This window comes from Elephantulus edwardii, unplaced genomic scaffold (assembly GCF_000299155.1).
Source record: "Elephantulus edwardii isolate Elephantulus edwardi_28Jun2011 unplaced genomic scaffold, EleEdw1.0 scaffold00061, whole genome shotgun sequence".
Taxonomy (NCBI): domain Eukaryota; kingdom Metazoa; phylum Chordata; class Mammalia; order Macroscelidea; family Macroscelididae; genus Elephantulus; species Elephantulus edwardii.
In genome coordinates, this window is record NW_006399811.1 from 14,889,344 (window position 1) to 14,906,557 (window position 17,214).

At 45.1% G+C, this 17,214-nt stretch overlaps 1 protein-coding gene and 1 pseudogene across 1 annotated transcript in view; one reads left to right on the top strand and one right to left on the bottom strand.

Annotated features, from left to right (window-relative positions):
* The window catches only part of LAMC2 (laminin, gamma 2), an 89,850-nt gene that overhangs the window by 47,332 nt on the left and 25,304 nt on the right, over positions 1 to 17,214 (top strand). The window contains exons 4-11 of the mRNA XM_006887751.1: positions 1,782 to 1,880; positions 4,203 to 4,339; positions 5,993 to 6,115; positions 7,594 to 7,783; positions 10,377 to 10,489; positions 12,469 to 12,687; positions 13,301 to 13,483; positions 15,462 to 15,707. Of these exons, the coding sequence (XP_006887813.1) occupies positions 1,782 to 1,880; positions 4,203 to 4,339; positions 5,993 to 6,115; positions 7,594 to 7,783; positions 10,377 to 10,489; positions 12,469 to 12,687; positions 13,301 to 13,483; positions 15,462 to 15,707 (1,310 nt within the window). The remainder of the gene's footprint in view (positions 1 to 1,781; positions 1,881 to 4,202; positions 4,340 to 5,992; positions 6,116 to 7,593; positions 7,784 to 10,376; positions 10,490 to 12,468; positions 12,688 to 13,300; positions 13,484 to 15,461; positions 15,708 to 17,214) is intronic.
* Positions 13,870 to 14,198, bottom strand: LOC102857258 (annotated as a pseudogene).

The following is a 17,214-nucleotide window of genomic DNA, read 5'->3' on the forward strand; positions in this document are numbered from 1 at the left end:
GAATTTTTATAGGAGACTGCCTCACTTTTCTCCCTTGGAGTGACTGATGTTTTCAGACTCCCAGCATGCAATGCCACCCTGTCCCCTTAGCTAGAGGGTGCCAGCTAAAAAATTGCTTCCCCTATTTCTTACTTTTCTATAAGGAAACTGCCCTCCAGCTCTACTTACGTTGTCTCAGTTATCACTGTCCAAAACCCTCTACCCTCTAGACTTTTATGTGTGGATGTGGATTATTCTTTTTGATTAGTCTTTTTTTAAAGAGCCCTGGTGGTGCAGGCGAATAAGCACCAGAATGCTAAATGAAAGGTCAGAGGTTTGAATCAACCCACCCAGCAGCTCTTTAGATAAAAGGCTGGTGATCTGCTCCCATGTAGATTACAGCTTAGGACACAGAGCAGATAAAGGAAGATCAGTCAGTAGAGAAAGACCCTCCATGGGGTTGCAACATTGGATGGAGGAACTCTATTTTATCACTTAGGATTTCCCTGAGTTTAAAAACATCTTTATAGCACCTATAGCATCTGTATAGCTCTCTTCCCTCACCACCTTTTAGGCTCTTTTCAGAGATTGCCCTTAGATCTGATCTCCCACTGCAGTCCTTTAACTCCATGAAGTGGGTCATCCCACCGCTCTGCTCCCAAACCTCTATTCACTCCCTATCCCAGTCAGAATGAGGGGCAAACTTCTCCTCAAGGCCAGTAGGGCCATGAGAGACTCTCCCGTCTCTCCATCCCCAGCCCAGCCTCTCATTGTCTTCTCTGTTTTGGAGGAGGCCAGGCTGCCTCGCCTAGAGCCCCCCTTTTCTTCCTGCGGAGTGATACGGAGCTTCTCAGCCCTCAATCCCCACTGCGTCCTCCTCACTATGCAGCAGCCTCCCCAAGCAGCCCGCCTCTCCAAGCCCTTTCTCTGTTGTTTCCCTTCACACTTCTTTCATATCTATCTATCTATCTATATCTATATATAGTTGATTGTTGATGTGTGCTCTTGAATCATTTATTTACACTGGCAGCACAATTCCTTACATCTCTGGTGGCCTAGTGGCAAGAAGCTGCAGGGCAATCCTGAAGGCATGGGGTTCGAGGCCACCAGCCGCTCTGCAGTAAAAGGATGGACAATCTCCTCCTGTTTGATTTACTACTGCCTCTGAAAACCAGCTGGAGCTATGGGTCCGTTCTGACTCAGCGGCACACAATAACAACAAGCCATCAGACCTCATGTATATAGTTGCTGTCATGTGCCATCGAGTCAAAACTCATAGCTAACCCTTCACTCAGCAGGTTTTCAGAGGCTCTCAATTGCCCAGGAAATTGTTCGTCTTTCTCCTGTGGAGCAGCTGGTAGATTTGAACTACATCTATCTCTGTCTCTGTATATCTATATCATCTATCTATCTATCTATCTATCTATCTATCTATCTATCTATCTATCTATCATCTGTCTGTCTGTCTATCTATCTATCTATCTTTGCTTATTTCCTTTTATTTTTTTTTTTTAAAAGTCAGCTGAACCAGTTAAACTAAGCAGGGACAACTCGCCTCTCTAGTCTGGCACAAATTCCTCCTCTCTTCATGGGCTGGACCCCGCCTCCCACATACCATGCTTTGAGTACCATTGGCATAGACAGTATAGTTCTCAGAGGATCCAGGGGGGGTGGACAGTATGGACAAAGACCACTAGAAAGACCTGACTGAAGATTTGCTCACATGCACTTGATTTTTTTTTCATATAGTTGCAGGGCATTTGTAAAGGCAGACTTAAAATTTCCTTGTTCTTCTTTTCCAGAGACTCCAAGTGTGACTGTGACCCAGCTGGTACCGCTGGACCCTGTGACACCGGCCGTTGTGTCTGCAAAGCGGCTGTCACGGGAGAACGCTGTGATAGGTCTGTGTGACCCATGGCCCACAAGATGAGTCCTTTGTCAGTTAGGAAGAGAATGCATCCTTTAAATGGATCTACAGAAAAAGGATACTTAGTAAACACTGGGAGAACTTTGGTGGTGGAGTCTATAGGAAGTTGCCCGGCTGACCCAAATGCATGGTTTCTTGGGCAGTTCAAACCCTTGAGCAGCTTTGCAGGATGGAGATGGGCAATCTCCTCCCAGGTGATTTCCAACCTTCTGAAAACTTACTGTGGAGGGTCAGCTGAGTGAGGTCTGCTTCAGTGACAAGGCGTTTAAATAAACATTGAAAGCCTTCTTTCTACCCTCTACGCTAAAAAGGGAAGCACTTTTTTAAACAAAACCTGCAGAAATGGCTCTGTAATCTGCCCTGGAACTGTGTTTTTGCTGGGGCAGGGCCTCAGTGGTTCCCTTTGCCAGCTGGCTCCCGATTCCAGATGCATGGCTATGAGGTGGTATGCAGTCATGAGATCACATGACTGGTCCCAGGAAAGGGCCGGCTTAATTAATCATGCTGAGAAAATCTATGTAAGAAGGAATGGCAGTGTATATGGCCATATATAACCAGCATGCCCAGGAAAGGAACAGCCCGAGGGTTGGGATGGTGGTTACATGCACACACACGAACAACCTGGGGTACCAGGCAAGAGCTCTCTGGGCCCCAAGCCATGTTGGGACAGGGGGAGTGAGGAGAGGGAGAGAGATCCACCCTTGATTGCTGCTGTGGAACATTCCTTAGGCACAAACTGGGCTTGCCCTCAAAACCATTCTTTTCCCTGGGATTATTGTGAGCAGAGGTATGGCTACTTCTTCATTTCCTTAAAAGTAAGAAAGCAGTTCTTTGGCACCTTGCCAATCACTTATACCTGGGAAAAGAGGTGCCAGACACATTCCTAGCTTGTGTTTTCAGGAGGTTCTTTGGTGCTGAGGTGAAAGTAAAGGGAAGGGGGCTTGCTTGGCATAGTGATTGTTGTGTTGTTGTTGTTATTAGCCATTGAGTTGTAGACAACTCATAGTGACCCTATGAACGAAAGACCTGAGCACTGTTCATAGAGTTTCTGGAGGTAAGCCATTTCCAAAGTGGATGCTACTCCTGCTTACATTAAAAAAAAAGTCACTTTTTGTATTTTTCATTCTTTTTGAAATAGAACACAGATGTAGAGAACGACAGAGTGAGTCATTGATATTTTTGTTGTGTGCCATTAACTCCATTCTGATTGTAACAACCCTCTGTGACAGAACAGAAGGCTCCGGATAGCTTTCTCCAGCTGTACTCTTTACAGGGGCAGATTGCCAGTCTTTTCTCCCAGGGAGCAGCTACTGGACTCAAACCACTGACCTTTCAACCTTTTGCTTAATGGCCAAATTCATCACTAGGGCTTCTTCAAGCTCACCACACCAAAATCACTGCCCTTGATTCAATTCTGACTCATAACAATCCCAAAGAACAGAGTAGAGTTGCCTCATAGCATTTGCAAGACTGTAAACCTTATGAAGGGAGCTCTGGTAGCCTAGTGGTGAGAATCTGTGTGGCAATCCCAACGGCATGTGGTTTGAATCCACCAGCTGTTCTGTGAGAGAAAGGTGGACAATCTCCTGTGCATTTAACTGCCTCTGGAAACCCGCCAGAAGGTCAACTATGGGTCGGTTTCAACTTGCCTTATGAAGCAGACTGCCTCAACATTCTCCAATGTAAGAAAGAGTAAAACTGCCTATAAGATTTCCAAGGCTATACATCTGTATAGAAATACATTAACTACAGAATTCTATAATGAGTTAGGCTTGATGGGAGAGCAGCAGCTCTAGTGGCATTATAGATAAAAGCACTTCACTGCCAACCAAAAGGTCAGTAGTTCTAACCTACCAGCTGTTCCATGGGAGAGATATGAGACAGCTGCTGCTATAAAGCTTTAAAGTCTTGGAAACCTAGTGGAGCCATTCTGCTCTGTCCTACAGAGGAGATATGGGTCTGAATTGGACTTGATGGTGTTAGGTTTTAGTGGGAAATAGGAGTCCCTGGGCAGTGTGGTTAACATGCCCAGTTACTAACCAGAAGGTTGAAGGTTCAAGCTCACCCACACACCCCCCAAGGGAAAGTCTGGTATTTGATTTATGACAAATTGACCATGGAAAACCCTGTGGGCACACTTTGGTTCTGACACATATGGGGTTGGTGTGCGTTGGAATTCACTCAATAGCCTCTGTTTGATTTGGATGAGAGAGAAAATAGAAAAGAATTGAATTAACTGATAGGTTCTCTACATGGAATGAGAAATAATACCGTTCTGATTTCTAAAATGCTACAGGTGCCGACCGGGTTACTATAATCTGGATGCAAGGAATCCAGAGGGCTGCACTCAGTGTTTCTGCTACGGGCATTCAGCCAGCTGCCACAGTTCCACGGATTACAGCATCTACAAGATCACCTCCACCTTCCATCAAGGTGAGGGGCTCTGCTTCCCACACTTTGTGCTTATGGACAACCTCCTTAGCAGCCACATAATGGGGTCCCCTGGCCATCTTAATCAACTATTAAAATAAGTTGTAATATTATACATCAGAGAGTTGGACAATGACCAAAGAGGATAGAAGGAGAATTGATGCCTTTGAGCTGTGGTGCTGGAGAAGAGTATTGAGAATACCATGGACTGCTAGGAAAACAAACAGATTCGCCCTGGAAAGGGTTAAACCGGGTGATTCCTTGGAAGCAAGGATTCTGGGGCTCCGTCTAACATACTTTGGACATGTTGTGAGGAGAGACCGGTCCTTGGAGAAGGACATCATGCTGGGGAGGGTGGAGGGACAGCGCAGGAGGGGAAGGCCCTCTATGAGGTGGATTGATTCAGTGACTGGGATAATCAGGATGGGAGTGTCGGAGACAGTGCGAATGGCACAGGACAGAGCAGAGTTTAGGGCTGTTGTACATACGGTCGCTATGAGTCGCAGGCGACTTGATGGCACATAACAACAACAACAACATATTTAATTTTATCAGTGCAGTAAGTCATGCCATGTTGATGTTGTCAAGTTGGCTCACAGCAGCACTATCAACAACAGAACGAAACGCCACCCAGCCTGCACCATCCTCTCAAACTCAGCTGTGCTTTTGCTCATTGTCGAGTTCACTGTGTCCAACCATCTCACTGAGGCTCTTCCTCTCTTCACTCTCTACTTTTCCAAGCATGATGTCCTCTCCCAAGGACTGGCCCTTCCTGCTAACATGTCCAAACTCTGTACTACAAAGACTCACCATCCTTGCCTCTAAGGAACATCCCTACTAGACTTCCTCCAAGACATGCTTGTTTGGCGGTCGCTGGAGTGTTCAGTACTCTTCGCCAGCACCACAATTCAAAGGCATCAATTCTTCTTTGGTCTTCCTTATTCCATGTCCAACTTTCAGCTGCATAAGAAGGAACTGAAAATACCCTGGGTTAGGTCAGGTGTACCTTAGTGCTTAAACTGACATCTTTGCTCTTTAGCACGTTAAAATCAGACCCTAATATTTGAAAAAAGTTGTGGCTCACCATTTTACTCAGACCAAAGTATTACTACCTTAAAAAGATACCAGATTTCCTCTCCTCTGCTTTTCCTTTCACCATCTATTCCAAAACCACAAAGGAATTACTTATTTTGATTCGGGAGTCTATGAGCCTTCATAACGTTCATATTTACTATTAATATCCACTTCACCCTCATTAAATGAATTAATTTATGGAAGATTCGTTGGCAAGATACAAAAAGTGTAGCAAAAATGCTGGGAATTTATAAGATTTTTAACTCTGAGTTTCCCTTTGAACTTACAGAGCTCTCTCGCTTCACCACTAAGGTCATACTCAGTTCATGTAAATACAGTAAAAATACAAATTATGGGTCGATGAAAAATGTACTCTTTTATCACAAGAATTGGACTCAAAAGTGAGACGGCAGAGCAGACAGTGGAGGCACAGATGAGCCCCTAATGGAGAGAGAAGTGCACAGGGAATTATAATGTGGAAATAATAAGAAGACTTAGTTTCCTACTCACCACTTAAAACTTTTGGCCAGGACAGTATGCCGTGCTGTGTTTGAACACAGAGTGATGTAATTTATATTCCAGATGTTGATGGCTGGAAGGCTGTCCAAAGAAATGGTTCTCCGGCAAAGCTGCAGTGGTCTCAGCGCCATCAGGACGTGTTCAGCTCAGCACGGCGGGCAGACCCTGTCTATTTTGTGGCTCCAGGTATGTAACGTATCACATTTCCTATAGAAGCTAATGTGTTTAACAAGAGAATCAGGATAGGAAAGTGGAGTAAGAAAATGTAGAAACCATACCACTTACTACTCAATGGAATGTATTTCTAGAAGATAATTGGGACTTAAGCCAGATTTGATGGTTTCACCAAGGCAGAGCACAACAGGACGGAACTCAGTCAGACCCAGGCCTGATCTCCCACTTTCTTCAAGGGGAACTTTCTAAGTTTCCTGTCAGAGATGTTCAGTGGAAATGAAGCACCAGGGTCAAAATTGTAGATCTATTTGGAAACAGATGTTAAGGGTTTCAAAGTTAAGCTTTGCTTAAAAAGCTTTTAAACATCTGTAAGTTGAAACTGTAAAATAAAACTCGTCAGTTTTGTACACTTAGAAAAGTATAGGAATTTTTTTGACTAGCATCCTAATCCTGATTTATTTCCTTAATGGATCTCTGATTCCTGGGAAAGTTGTTCTCTCAACAACTCTGAACTTCAGTGTGCTCGTCTGTAAAATAGAAATAGTAATGGCTTCCTGTGAGAATTACTGCTGTCAGATGTGATGGTGTTTGTGAAAGCACTTTGTAAATGGTAAAGCCTACAAAACGAATAAAAAGGGAGTCCTGGTGGCATAATGGATTAATTCTTGCATTCCAGTTGCTAATTGAAAGGTCAGTGGTATGAGCCCAGTTATTTTTCTTTAGGAGAAAGGGGAGTCTATTTTCCCTAAAGATCAAAGCCGTTGAAATCCTGTCAGCGGCTCTGTTCTTATAAGGGTTACATGAGTTTAACTGACTCAGTAGCCGTGAACTTAAGAGTTTATACAACAAATAGCACTACCGCTGCTGACATGGTTGAGACATTTACATATCACTCTGCCTGATATTTTATTATTTTGTGTGTGTGTACCAGATCTGACTGGTACAGGAGGAGGACACTGCCCTTCCTTCTTCAGCAGAGCATCTGGTAGATTCGAACTGCATGCCTCTGGGATTGCAGTGCAGCTTTTTTGCCACTAGGCCACCAGAGCTCCCTATTTATTTATTTTCTTTATTTTTGTGTGTGTACCATCAAATCAGATCTGACTGGTACAGGAGGAAATTGCCCCTCCTTCTCCAGCAGAGCATCTGGTGGATTCGAACCACGTACCTCTGGGATTGCAGTGCAGTTTCTTGCCACTAGGCTACCAGAGCTCCCACCACTCTGCCTGATATAAGGACCATTTTATGAATCATCCCGTATGTAGACTTGCCTTTTAATGAGGTTCTTTTGGCATTTTGGTAACTCATCCTTCTTCATAGTCACTAAGGTTTAGCCATTTCCAATATTGACTCTTCTGGCAGGGTAATTTGGAGCAAGGGTGAATGTCATCAGTTGGCAACAGAAATGACCAATGTTAGTGCAAACTGGTTCACTCTTTGAATCTGTTGTTTCACTACTGACCTAAATCATTTAAAATTCTCTTTCACAGCCAAATTTCTTGGGAATCAACAGGTGAGCTATGGACAAAGCCTGTCCTTTGACTACCGTGTGGACAGGGGAGTCAGACACCCATCTGCCCACGATATAATCTTGGAAGGAGCTGGTCTCCGCATCACTGCTCCCCTGGTGCCAGTTGCCAAGACTTTGCCATGTGGGATCACCAAGACTTACACGTTCAGGTAAAGACAGACCACAGGTAGATCAAACAGAGCAAACAGTGATTGAGACACAGGCCCTTTGTTTTGTGGTACATTTGTTCCATCACCATTCATTGATTCATTCTACAGCATTTTTAAATCACCTTGCACGTGTCAGATGTGGTGCCATAAACAGCATATGATTCCTGTCTTCAAGCAGTTTGCAGGCTAACAGGACAAACAGATGGTTGCAGTCCAGCATGTTAAATGACAGCAAGACAGACACGTGTGTGTGTGTGTGTGTGTGTGTGTGTGTGTGTTATCCCCATCCCCCTCCTTTTCTTCCTTTTTTACCATTGAATCAGATCCGACTGGCAAAGGAGATGATTGTCCCTCCTTTTCCAGCAGAGCAGCTAGTGGATTCGAACCACACACCTTTAAGATTGCAGTGCACAGACACATATTTTTAGTATAGACTCACATTGGGATGGTCAAGAACAGTTTCCTAAGAAACATGGAATGTGGAAAGCAATATTCTAAGGAAAGAAGAGAAGGGGAGAGGTTTACAAGGTAAAGAAAATGTTTTGCATGAGATAGTTTTATACATTCAAGAAGTTCCAGGTAGTTGGGCATCAGTGGAACAGGAGCAAGGGTGAGGAATGTAATGAGAAGTGACGCATAGAGGTGAGGCCACGTTTGTGGCTAGGGCGAGTGAACTTCATCTTACAGAATGGAAGTTGTTAATGCTATGAACAGAGTTACAGGTGGTGCAAATGGTTAATGTATTCTGCTAGCAGAAAAGTTGATAGTTCTAACCCACCCAGAGCTATCTCAGAAGAAAACCCTATGGAGAATAGTTCTACTTTGACATCATGAGTTGAAGTGAACTCAGACATGTATGGGAGCTCTGGTGGCCTAGTGGGTTAGGAGTTGTGCTGCCAACTCCAAGGCATGTCATTCAAATCCACCAGATGTTCCACGGGAAAAAAGATGAGCATTCTCCTCCCATGTGATTTACAGCCTCTGAAAACCTGCTGAGGGTCAGCTGTGAGCTGGTTCTGATTCGATTGCATATTACAACTATGACAACTAAGTTGTTTTGCTTTAACACAGAAGTTAGGAGTAGTGCATAGTAAGCCCTCGATACTACATTTGAAGCTGTGATATGAAAACGAAGAGATACTATCTAGTAGGAAAGCTAGACGATTGTACTAGACTCTTGTCAAAACCCAAACATAACACAGTTCAGCAGTCACTCTAGGGGCAGTGAATGCTCACAGGCCTTTGGAGGAGGGGAAAGGAGAGGAACCTAAACGCAAGGAGTCAAGGAAAGCCTCCCAGAGGAGGCAATGTGTGGGATGAGGGCGGAGAGCTGGACAGTGTTTCCCAGGGGGGAAAGTCAGAGGGTGACAAACATGGAGAAGAGCATGTGGATATGTGTGGAAATGTGGGAGGGGCATAGCAGTACAGGAAGGAAGGAACGAGTGGATTTTATGACTGGGCTGCAGCATATACAGGGGAAGTGGGGAGACGAGGCTGACAAGACTGGGTCTGTCAGAACGAGCTTTGGATGCCATTCAGGGTGCTTGTACAGATCCACAAGATGAGGGGCAACCACAGAGGGACTGAGAAAGTAGAGAATGGGCAAATGGAGAATAAGCAAGATCAGGTGTGAATGCTGGGTGAGAAAACCATGTGCAGGATGCATTGGAAGTGCTCTTAACTGGACCATTGAAACACATTGTCTTTCAATAACTCAAGTTCAAGGTTGGTGGCCTAACTGGGGCCCAGGTAGTGAGAATTGAGAGATTTAATTTAGTGATATCAACACACAGCACTACCTGGAGCACCCTGCTCAATAGGAGCTTTTACTTTGAGATTCCACTTCCGTGCTTCTCTATTATAGTCACCTTCCCCATGCCCCTTAATTGTATTAACCTTCACTACGGGTCAGAATTGACTCAGTGTTAATGGGTTCGCAAGAGATGGGTTATATGTGGACGACAAAATGGGGCTGGGGTTTTTTTTTGGTATGTGTAGCAAATAATTTATCTATCTATCATCTATCTATCTATCTATCTATCTATCTATCTATCTATCTATCTATCTATCTATCTATCTCATCTAGCTAGCTAGCTAGCTATTGCCAATTCTACAATCTCAGCACGTACACGTCAGTGGCACTGACTACATTTAGTGCCCCCTCACAGTGACTCGCTCCTTCCCACTCCTGACAACTACTATGTATTTGCTAGAACATAGATTTTATTTAAAAAAAAAAAAGTGAGTAAAATGTGCTCAGATAATAGACACATCAGTTAAACAGTAACACCAGAAATAAATTATGCAAGATCCACTTGAATATGGAGGTGTTTTGGGGGCCAAGGATAGAACGTGGTCTCTGGTGGGCTGGGAGCAGCACTGCTCAGGACAGTGTGACCCTCTGAGTGAGACTTCCTCATTGGGAGACCCTCCATCCTGTCTTGTGGGGTTTGACCCCTTGGCAGCTCCAAGTTAGTGTCCATGAAGAGGTATCTCTTGGTCCCCTAGACAGGACTGCAAAAGGGTTTTGCTGATCTCACATTCTCAAACTTGGTAAGAGTCAGATTTATAATTTTCTTTTTAAATGATACAGATTAAATGAACATCCGAGCAGTAATTGGAGCCCCCAGCTGAGTTACTTTGAATATCGACGGTTACTGAGGAACCTCACGGCCCTATGGATCCGAGCTACGTATGGAGAATACAGTATGTGTCTAGTTTAGCGTGTTAACTAAATAGCTCTTGATTTAGTTGGTGGTAGTGTCTAAACAAGCAGATGCACCATTTTTAATTTAGTGTATCTGTTTTAAGGAGTTCCCCTGGTTCAGTGGGTTAACATTTTTTGTGTGTGTTCTGTTTTTTTATTTTGGGGTTGTTTTTGTTTTTTTGTTTTTTTACATTGAGCGTACTGTGCCACATACCTGATAATGGATTGATTTTCACAAAATCATGTAGTTGGTGGTGTTGGTGCCCTTGAGGCCACTTCCCCTCATAGCGACCCTGTTGTTGTCATTGTTGTTGTGTACCATGCAGACAGAAACAACCTGAAAATTGACCCTCCAGTGGGTTTTCAGATGCAGTTTCATTGCATGGGAGGAAATTGCCCATCTTTCTCCCACAGAACAGCTGGTGGATTTGAACAGTGTGCCTTTGGAATTACAGTGCAGCTCCTTACCACCAGGCCACCAGAACTCCCTATGAGCAAGTCTGGACCTTGCCCAATCCTGTAACACTCTCCATCTTTATCATACGCAAGCCTTTGTTCCAGTCACAGTGTCAATCCATCTTGTTTGAGGGTCTTCCTTTCTTTCTCTGTCCCTCAACTTTGCCCAGTATTATGTCTCTCTCCAAATAGTGGTTCCTTCTAAGAATATGCTCAAAATAAATGAAGTTTCACAATCCTCGCTTTTAAGGAGCACTCTGGTTAAATTTCCTTCAAGACAGACGTGTTTGTTTTTTAGGCAGTCCATGGGTATATTTAAAATTATTTGCTAGGACTGCAATTCAAAGGCACCATGTTGTTGTTGTTGTTATGTGCCATTGAGTTGCTTGTGACTAATAGCGACCCTATGCACAACAGCCCTAAACTCTGCTCTGTTCTGTGCCATTCGCACTGTCTCTGACACTCCCATCCCAATTACCCAGTCACTGAATCAGTCCACCTCATAGTGGGCCTTCCCCTCCTGCACTGTCCCTCCACCCTCCCAAGCATGATGTCCTTCTCCAAGGACCAGTCCCTCCTTAACAACATGCCCAAAGTATGTTAGACAGAGCCTCAGAAGCCTTGCTTCCAAGGAGCCGCCTGGTTTAACCCTTTCCAGGATGAATCTGTTTTCCTAGCAGTCCATGGTACTCTCAATACTCTTCTCCAGCACCACAGCTCAAAGGCATCAATTCTCCTTCTATCCTCCTTGGTCATTGTCCAACTCTCTGATGCATAACAAGTGATATAGCAAAGACCACGGCCTGTATCAGATGCACCTTAGTCTCCAGAGAGACACCATTGCTCTTCAGTACTTTGGAGAGGTCCCTAACAGCAGACTTTCCCATGGCAATGCGCCTTTTAATTTCCTGGCTTCTGGTGCCAAGAGTGTTGACTGTGGAGCTAAGCAAACTAAAGCTGTGTACAATCTCAATCTTTTCACCACCCATCCTGATGTTGCCAATTGGTCCAGTGGTGAGAATGTCTTCTTGACATTGAGCCTCAATCCATATTGGAGGCTGCAGTCCTTGACCCTCTGCAGCAGGTGCTTCAGGTCCTCTTCAGTTTCAGCAAGAAGGGTTGTGTCATCTGCATAACGCAGATTTAGTAAAATCATAACTAGCAAAAATACTAAAAAAACCCATAACAATAATGAACAAACAATCCCACAGCACTTCCTGATATCAATTGTAGATATGCTACTGTTCTCCTTCCTTCTGCAGTTGAGAAAGCAGAGCGATGGTGAGGGAGGGTCGTGTGATTTGTCCAGTTGACATAGTGAGTGAAGGTGGAACTGACTGAACTGATGAAAGTAATTATATCCTGACTCCAGAGCCCATGTGCTCAGTAGCCATGCCAGACTCTGTGGCATTGACAACTGAACTCTACCTATCGTTGACAGGGAATTAAGAAAAAGAAAATCCAAAACCATCCTTACTGAAGCCCTTTCCATGTGCTTTTTCTCATCCACCCTCTATCCCAGGTACTGGCTACTTTGACAACGTGACTCTGGTTTCAGCTCGCCCAGTCTCTGGAGCCCCAGCACCCTGGGTTGAACAGTGTGTGTGTCCTGCTGGGTACAAGGGTCAGTTCTGCCAGGATTGTGCTTCTGGCTACAAAAGAGATTCAGCCAGGCTGGGGCCTTTTAGCACCTGCATGCCATGTAACTGCCCAGGAGGAGGAGCTTGCGATCCAGACACAGGTGAGTGGAGTGACATCTGGGCCAGGTGGCTGAGGTTGCAGCCAGGTGACTCAGGTCTCCTGGGAGAGAGAGCTGGGCGAGAGCACATGTGCCTGAACTCATTTCAGAGATGGGAAAAGGATTAGGGGGCAGGGGTAGGGAAGATGTGCAGGTGCTTTACGCCCTCTCAATCCTTTTCATTATGGAAATGGCTCAAGGTTGTGAGAAAGGTGCTGGGTTTCAGGAAATGGCTGTTATGGTTCAGTGCAGGAGGGCAGGCAGGATGGGTGTCAGGTTGCAAGAACTGTAGGGAGAGATCAAAGGCAACGTCAGTGCCTGGATGAATGTGTACCAAGTGGTGTCAGGCATGGAGGACATGGGAGCGGGGCGAAGATATGGATCGCAAAGGAAGCGTGGGTGTACTTAGCATGAGTGGGTTCAGGATCACGGCTCAGCTTTAGAGCTGGTTCTAAGACAGAGGGGAATACCAGTGTTCAGATACTTTATGAAAAGATTCAAAATGGAAGGCTTTGAGTTACTACGCTCTGGCCCCACACATCCTTCATAGTAAAGGTGTTGTGCTCTTTACCTCTGCTCATTTTTCCTGTCCCTCTGTCCTTCCTCTGCTTCCCAGGAGATTGTTACTCAGGGGATGAAAACCCTGACATTGAGTGTGCCGACTGCCCCATTGGTTTCTACAATGACCCACAGGATCCCCGGAGCTGTAAGCCATGTCCTTGTCGCAATGGGTTCAGTTGCTCCGTGATGCCTGAGACAGAGGAGGTGGTGTGCAATAACTGTCCCCCTGGGGTCACGGGTAAGACCCAGAGCTTCTTCCTGTCCTGACGCCATGCATTTATGTCAATAACTTTGCCTCCAAAGAATATGCCATCAAGCCCATCTCAGCTCATCTTAACCCTGGTGTGTCAGTGTACAACTGTGCTCCATGGAGTTTTCAATGCCCGGAGTATATGAAGTACATCACCAGGCTTTGCTTCAAGGTGTTTCTCCCCCCCCCCCCCCCAGCCGCAGCTCTTTTCTGTTTATTGCATGAAAGAGTTACACTCGTACAAGTTAAAAGTGGACCCCAACTGGTTACATTATACAAGCTGTGAGGTTTTAAACTTGTGACAAGGGACAGAAGGGAAATTTTCTACTCATTGCAAGGAAATCCTCACTTAAGCTTCAGTGAGCCACAAGCACTTAAAACCCGTGAACCTTCAGCTAGTCGTCCTGAGACAGTCCAGTCTCTGCAAGGAGCTGGCATATGTTCTTGTGCTGGTCACCCTGTAGCTGAATTACTTCTCCATATTCTGGATGCTCAATTACAGTACCATTGTAGGCAAACTTCTTAAACACCTTCATTAGTTTCTTTTTATCATAATCATCAGCGATCCTTTGGACAGTTGTCCTACTGTTTCTCTGTTGAATTCTTATATGGGTATAATCTTCAGTCCCAGCAGGAAGCAGTCATCACCCTTACTTGCATCAGCAAAGAGTTAGAAAGAGTGGAGGTTCTGGATAGTGGACATACTATCCTTTTCCTCTGGGGGGAGAAGGCAGGCAGGGGAACTGAGCGTCACTAGGAAGCGAGGGGGCTCGAGGGGGAGGCAGCTGAGTCCTTGGCGGCGGCTCAGTGATTTGGGCCTCAAGGTGCTTTTTGAACCTTCAACCTTTAGGTCAGCAGCTGAGCATGTGAACTATTTACACCCACCAGAGCCTCCGGGAAGCTGTTATTACTTAGGGGTAATCGAAAGTGCCCTTATTCTTTCTGTGTGTTTCTTAGGGAGTCATGCTGCTAACATAAAGCCTGTACCTCTCTGCTGGTTCAGATTCACCAGTAGTTCCTTGGGAGAGAGAGGGCCCACTGGAGGATCAGCTATGAATGAGTTCTGACGTGACAGCAACATGAGTTTTGATTTTTCAAAAGTTAAAGTTTTGATGCCTGAGAGACTTGAGCAAAGGCAGAAATGGCTGTTTTTGTTGTGTACCATAGAATCGGAACTGACTCATAGCTGACCTTCCAGCAATTTTTCAGAGAAGAGATTGCCCATCTTTCTCCCACGGAGCAGCTGGTGGATTCGAGCTGCTTGCCTTTGGGATGGGAATGTGACGCTGCACTCACCGGGCCGCTAGAGCTCCCTAAGTCAGAACAGGAAACGTTACAGCTGCTTTTAAGAAGTTTGCAAATAGCAGATGAAAAGAGTTCAAAACAAATGCTTGGGGTTCTGTTTTGGTTTTGTTTTTCCATTTTAGGAAATAAATCAAGGTAAATATGAAAAAGTGTAGTTACCTGTATTTTTTAAGAAATAAAATTTTATTTTCATTGTCATTTTAACAAACATTTAAAGAAAAGTTAGATTTTTATTCTTTTATTGTTGCAAATTTATCCCCTCCCTCATTTCCTTCTCCCCTAGTTCACTTTTTTAAAAGTATTCATTGTTGTACAGTTTTCTCCCTCCCCCCCCCCCAGTTCTCTTTGTAGTAATAAACCTCTTAAATGTCACAATCTCTCTCCTGTTTGATCTGGACTAACGAATTTAACAGCAATGACTTTGAGGGTGTTGCTCTGAATCTTATTGCTTTTAGGAGCTGCTGGCTTGTCCCAGCCAGCTAGTTCACTGAGAGGACACCTCCAGGGGTGCTACTGTGCCCTCAGATTGGTGACCCCAGCCCCTGGTGTGGTGCGAAGCATGACTCTCTCTGTTCAGAGGATAACTTGCTACTTTGGCCCCTGGGTCTGGTCTTGCTGCCCACAGTTGATGATCTGGGTCTGATCATTGCTTCCTTCCCAGGTGCCCGCTGTGAACTCTGTGCTGATGGTTACTTTGGGGACCCCTTTGGGGAACGTGGTCCGGTGAGACCCTGTCAGCCCTGCCAATGCAATAACAACGTGCATCCCAGTGCATCTGGGAACTGCGACCAGCTAACAGGCAGGTGTTTGAAGTGCATCCACAACACTGCTGGCTTCCACTGTGACCAGTGCAAAGCTGGCTACTTTGGGGATCCCTTGGCCCTTGACCCAGCAGAAAAGTGTCGAGGTAGGTCTTTGCCTCAGGCTGTGTGTGTGTGTGTGTGTGTGTGTGTGTGTGTGTGTGTGTTTACATAAACTTGCTAATCTGAAAGGCCAATCACAGTAACTATCTCAATGTTACTTGTATTTCTCTGACCAACTGGCCTGTGAACAACCTGGACCTTGTGCCAGGCAGAGGCCTTAACTCGTTCCCCTCTGTGCCAGGGTTCTGGGAGGCCAAGCTGGAGGGGCAGGAATGGTGAAAGCTGGGTAGAAGGAACAGGAACGGAAAAGTAGGTTTACATTCCTAAGTGGAAGAGGAGATAAAAGGGGTGAGCCTTGTGCCCTCTCCCGAGGCCAACAGCCAACAGAGTGGCTGCCAGGCTGGCGGCGGGAAAGTCATAAATGACTCAAGAAGAAGCCTGAACAAACTGAAGTGGAGCGATAAAGCCGTTTAAGAGACTCTCTCAGGAAGTTAGTGTAATTAATGTATAGAAAGAGAACAGGCAAACCTTCTAACCAGATGCTTCAAAGGGGTGGCTCTCAGGAAGCATTCTTAAGGGCAGCCCCACATCAAAGCATGGTCTGCTGGCCAGCTCAATTGCTTAGCTTTTTCTTGCAAACTTTGTCACAGGACATATTCAGAAGCAAGTTCTGCCGTAAAGGAGCTGGCTAGCCGCAGAGAGAGCCTTTGCTGCAGAATTCTGAGAGTCCCCAGAACCTGCGTGTTATAGAGTCCAGGCAGCTCTGAGAATCCAGTTTAGGGGATTCCTGCCTCTCCAGGAGGACTCAGAGGTCTACCAGGAGCCCAAGAGCCTCCCACTTATACCAGGAACTCACCTACACTCCTCGGAAATCTAGATATGCCTGAGAATTTATATAAAACCTGGGACTGCTGCCAAGGGGCCTGCACACTAGGGCTTCCTGGGCTAGACAAATTCTGACTCCAATTTGGAGGGTCCCCTTCAAAATGCTAGAAAGACTCCATCATAAGGGCTGAACCCATTTCTGAATTAAAGTCCTGCTTTATAGCATACTTACTGCATTGTATTAAATGTCAATTAATGTCTCTGAGCTTTCCTTTTCTGTGGTATTTGATTAATATTTAGCTCAAAGTGATTCCAAAGATAAAATTGCATGAGAAAGCACACATTATAAATGTTTTCTATAATTCTAGCTAAATTCCTTGTCACCGAATTGGAACCAACTCATACTTGACACTCCATTTGGTTTCTGAGACTGTAAATTACACCAGAGGAGATTGTCCCTCTTTCTCATGAGCAGCTAGTATATGAGGCTATTAGAAGGAATTTTACCAGTGTTGGAGTATACATTTCTTCGCTTGAATATCTTTTATCAAGCACCTACTATGATGTGCCTGGTTCAGAGCTAGATGTCAGTCCTAGTGCCCACATACAAATAACTACAATATGTTGTTGCTGTTATGTGCCGTCGAGTCGTTTCCGACTCATAGCGACCCTATGCACAACAGCCCTAAACCCTGCTCTTTCCTGCGCCAACCGCACTGCCTCTGA